The sequence below is a fragment of the Cebus imitator genome, unplaced genomic scaffold (assembly GCF_001604975.1).
Source record: "Cebus imitator isolate Cc_AM_T3 unplaced genomic scaffold, Cebus_imitator-1.0 Scaffold180, whole genome shotgun sequence".
NCBI lineage: Eukaryota > Metazoa > Chordata > Mammalia > Primates > Cebidae > Cebus > Cebus imitator.
The window spans coordinates 2558940-2563345 of record NW_016107495.1 but is presented as its reverse complement, the minus strand read 5'-3'; the positions used below and the strand labels follow the sequence as shown (position 1 = coordinate 2563345).

At 38.7% G+C, this 4406-nt stretch overlaps 2 protein-coding genes across 2 annotated transcripts in view; one reads left to right on the top strand and one right to left on the bottom strand.

Moving 5' to 3' along the window:
* TRMT61B (tRNA methyltransferase 61B) overlaps positions 1 to 1330 on the top strand; it is a 13461-nt gene extending 12131 nt beyond the window's left edge. Inside the window, exons 6-7 of the mRNA XM_017545652.1 lie at positions 745 to 822; positions 908 to 1330. Coding sequence (XP_017401141.1) covers positions 745 to 822; positions 908 to 951 — 122 coding nt within the window. The 3' untranslated portion in view covers positions 952 to 1330. The remainder of the gene's footprint in view (positions 1 to 744; positions 823 to 907) is intronic.
* SPDYA (speedy/RINGO cell cycle regulator family member A) overlaps positions 560 to 4406 on the bottom strand; it is a 36926-nt gene continuing 33079 nt past the window's right edge. Inside the window, exon 6 of the mRNA XM_017545654.2 lies at positions 560 to 1299. Coding sequence (XP_017401143.1) covers positions 1208 to 1299 — 92 coding nt within the window. The 3' untranslated portion in view covers positions 560 to 1207. The remainder of the gene's footprint in view (positions 1300 to 4406) is intronic.

Sequence of the window (4406 nt, the reverse complement as noted above, 5' to 3'; positions counted from 1 at the left end):
GAGTCTCACTCTGTCACCAGGATGGAGTCAGTGGCACGATCTCAGCTCACTGAAACGTCCACTTCCTGGGTTCAAGCAATTCTCCTGCCTCAGCCTCCTGAGTAGCTGGGACTACAGGCGCGCACCACACCCAGCTAATTTTTGTATTTTTAGTAGCGACGGGGTTTTGCCTTGTTGGTCAGACTGATCTTGAACTCCTGACCTCAGGTGATCCACCCGCCTTGCCCTCCTAAAGTGCTGGGATTACAGGTGTGAGCCACTGCACCAGGCCTAGGATTGAGCTTTTTATAGTATTCATATTTTACTTGTCACAAGGAGCTTGACTTGTGAAATAATTTAAATATGCTAAGGATGTTTTAAATTTAGATAAGTGATTATTACTGAAGGGAATGAATTTAATAGGACCTGATAGGCAAATAGCTAATATTCCAAAAAGCAACTTCTAAGATGCTGCTGGAATTCTTGAAAGAACTAAGTTTAGGTCTTCCTTGTATATAGAGATTTTTAGGCCATGAACATGTTTTCAAGTATCCATTGATTTATAATATGGGCTTATCCATTTGGTTATAAAATCATCTATATTTATTATATAATCATTGACAAATTGTTTCTGTATAGTAACTGGCAAAGTAGCTATGAGAGAAAAAACTTTATTATAAGAGAGTAACTCATATTTTAACAGTTTTTATGAAAACATTATAAAATATTTTATGTAGCTTATAGTACATATATTTTTTACAACAGAAGAATCACATTCTGATTTTCCATATGGATCATTTCCCTATATTGCTAGACCAGTACACTGGCAAGCTGGTCATACAGGTGAGTAATGTTTTCAGACCATATTAAATGGTGTTTTTTCTTCTAATTAATATAATGACTTTACGTTTTTCTTCTCTTAAATTAGCTTTCCTTATCAAGTTGAGGAAGGTCAAACCACAACTTAACTGAGTACTCCAGATGACAGCAACTGACTTGAAGATGGAAAAGTATCAAAATAGAACTTTACATTGAAAATTACTACTTTCATAGATTGGTATTTTTAGCTATTACTATGACTTATATAACTTTTACATATAATTTTGAAAATAACAAAATAAAGATGTACAACATGGCAAAACTGCTTAAACATCCCATTTGACACTTGTCTTGCAGTTAGTTTGACATTTTGTAGTAAATGATTCCAGACTGGTTTAGTTGAGCCATCTCATTCTTCACTTCCTGTAAACCACTCCATAGATTTGTCTTTCTTCAAGAAATTAGTTTTTTTTCCTTTGTTTGATTGATGGTCATTGACTACTGAAATATAAAATATGCATTTAAAGATAAATTTTATGTATCTGTCCATTTTAAATACATGTTATAATGGCTTATATATGTCTTACAAAATAATAAGGAAATCTGGGTTACAGTAAATAATGGGAGGAAACTTAAGAATGATATAATCACCTTAAAAATTGTAACAAAAGATGTAACAGCTCTTGAATCTATTTTATTCCCTTCAGCGTTTTTTTAACGAGCTTGAAAGAACATAATAATTGTTCAGTGTTACTACATAAATCAGTGTTTGGAGGTCAGGCAGTGGTTTACGCCTATAATCCCAGCACTTTGGGAGGACAAGGCAGACAGATCACCTGAGGTCAGGAGGTCAAGACTAGCCAGGCCAACATGGCAAAACCCTGTCTCTACTAAAAAATACAAAAATTAGCTGGGTGTGGTGGCAGGCACCTGTAATCCCAGCTATTTGGGAAGCTGAAGCAGGATAATTGCTTGAACCCAGGAGGCGAAGGTTGCAGTCAGCTAAGATCGTGCTAAGACAGTCAGCTAAGACAGAGTGAAACTCCGTCTAAAAAAAAAAAAAAAAAAAGTTTGGGGAATGCATTTTAGAAACAAACAAATAGGACTTATTATTATTCATAGGTACCAGTTATTTAGCATTTAACACATACCATACATTGTTTTGAAAATTTTATATGTTTTTCACTTATCTTTCAAGTTATTCATATTTTACAGATAAACAGTGACAGATGATTAGGTTACTGTTTAAATATGGATGTTTTATAGGTTTTTGGTTATTTTTTTCTGCTGTTGATGCGTAATAAAGGTTTTTGTTTGTTTGTTTGTTTTGTTTTGTTTTTTAAAGATAGATTCTCATTCCGTCACCCAGGCTGGAGTACGGTGGCATGATCATGGCTCATTGCAGCCTCAGTCTCCCAGGCTCAAGCAATCCTCCCACCTCAGCCTCCCAAGTAGTTGGACTACAGGCACATGCCACAATGCCCAGCTAATTTTTGTGTTTTTTTTGTTTTTTTTGTAGAGATGGGGTTTTGTCATGTTTTCCACACTGGTCTAAACTGCTAGGTTCAAGCAATCCTCCTGCCTTGACCTCCCAAAGTGCTGGGATTATAGGCATGAGCCACCATGCCTGGCCTGTTTTATGGGACTTAAAATAGTAATGCCGGCCGGGCACGGTGGCTTGCGCCTATAATCCCAGCACTTTGGGAGGCCGAGGCGGGTGGGTCACGAGATCAAGACATTGAGATCATCCTGGTCAACACGGTGAAACCCCGTTCCTACTAAAAATACAAAAAAATTAGCTGTGCATGGTGGCGCAGGCCTGTAGTCCCAGCTACTTGGGACATTGAGGTGGGAGAATTGCTTGAACCCAGAAGGCAGAGGCTGTGGTGAGCCGAGATTGTGCCATTGCACTCCAGCCTGGGTAACAAAAGTGAAACTCCGTCTCAAAAAAAAAAAAAAGATAGTAATGCCTTGGAGGGTAAATGCTACTATTCCTGGATTTATCTCTTAGGCTAGAAGTATTTAAAATTGTACATGTGTGTACATTTTTTATTAAAATAACATTATGGAACGTAGAATATTTTAAGGTAAAACCTCTGCCTTTTTAGAGTTTATGGTCTGTGATACAGCTTGACATTAAATAATCACACAAATGTAAAACTAAAACTGTTATAAATGCCCCAAAGAAGTGCCAGTTACTATGAGTAACTGTAATGGGGGACTTTGCTCTAGCAAGTGACAGTTGAGCTGAGACCTGAATGGTAAGTAAGACTTAACTACAGCGGGGAAAATGAGAATAAAAAGTGATGCTGGGGTCTAGTGGAAAAGACCGGATAGATTGACAGGAATCAGGCCATGCAAGTTCTTATATGCCTGTGAAGGAATTTGTCTGTCCTAAGAAAAATGGGATGCCATTGAAGAATTTAAGTAAGGGGTGACATGTTTAGATCTGTGTTTTGAAAATTACTCTGAGCCAGGCACGGTGGCTCACGCCTGTAATCCCAGCACTTTGGGAAGCTCAGGCAGGCGGATCACATGGTCAGCGGTTCGAGACCAGCCTGACCAACATGGTGAAACCTGGTATCTACTTAAAAATACAAAAATTATCCAGGTGTGGTGGTGCACACCTGTAATCCCAGCTACTTGGGAGGCTGAGGCAGGAGAATTGCTTGAACCCGGGAGGTGGAGGTTGCAGTGAGCTGAGAATGCGCTATTGCACTCCAGCCTGGGCGACAGAGTGAGACTGTCTCAAAAAAATAAAATGAAAGAATCACTCTGGCTGTATTTAGACACATGATTGAATCAGGAGCAGAGCATTCTGGTGTTACATTTCTGTATGATAACTAGCTGAATATTTATAAATAGTGATGCCTTATAACTTTCATAACATTTCCAGATACAGTTATACATTGCTTACCAGTAGCAATACATTCTGAAAAATGCATAGTTAGGCAGTTTCATCGTTGTGTGACTATTAGAGAGTGTACTTATACAAAGCTAGATGGTGTAGCCTACTACATACCTAGGCTATATGGTATAGCTTACTGCTCCTAGACTGCAAACCTGGATAGTATGTTACTATACTATCATAGGCATTTGTAAGACAATGGTAAGTATGTGTGTATCTAAACATAGAAAAGGTAATGTGTTGCACTACAGGACTATGATGTCACTAGGTGATAGGAATTTTTCAGCTCCATTATCCTTCCTCCCTCCCTCCCTCCCTCCCTCCTTTCCTTCCTTCCTTCCTTCCCTCACTGCAACTCTGACTCCCAGGTTCAAGCAATTCTGTCTCAGCCTGTTGAGTATCTGAGACTACAGGCACATGCCACCATGCTTGGCTAATTTTTGTATTTTTTTAGTAGAGACAGGGTTTCACCATGTTAACCAGGCTGGTCTCAAACTCCTGACCTTAAGTGATCCATCCACCAGCCTCGGCCTCCCAAAGTGCTAGGATTACAGGTGTGAGCCACCATGCCCAGCCATTATAATCTTATGGGAACACCATCTTGTATGCAGTCGCACCTTTAGTGAAATGTCATTATGTGGCACATGACTATATAGAAGCTCCAAAGTGCTTTTTTTTTTTTTTTTTTTTTTTTTTTTTT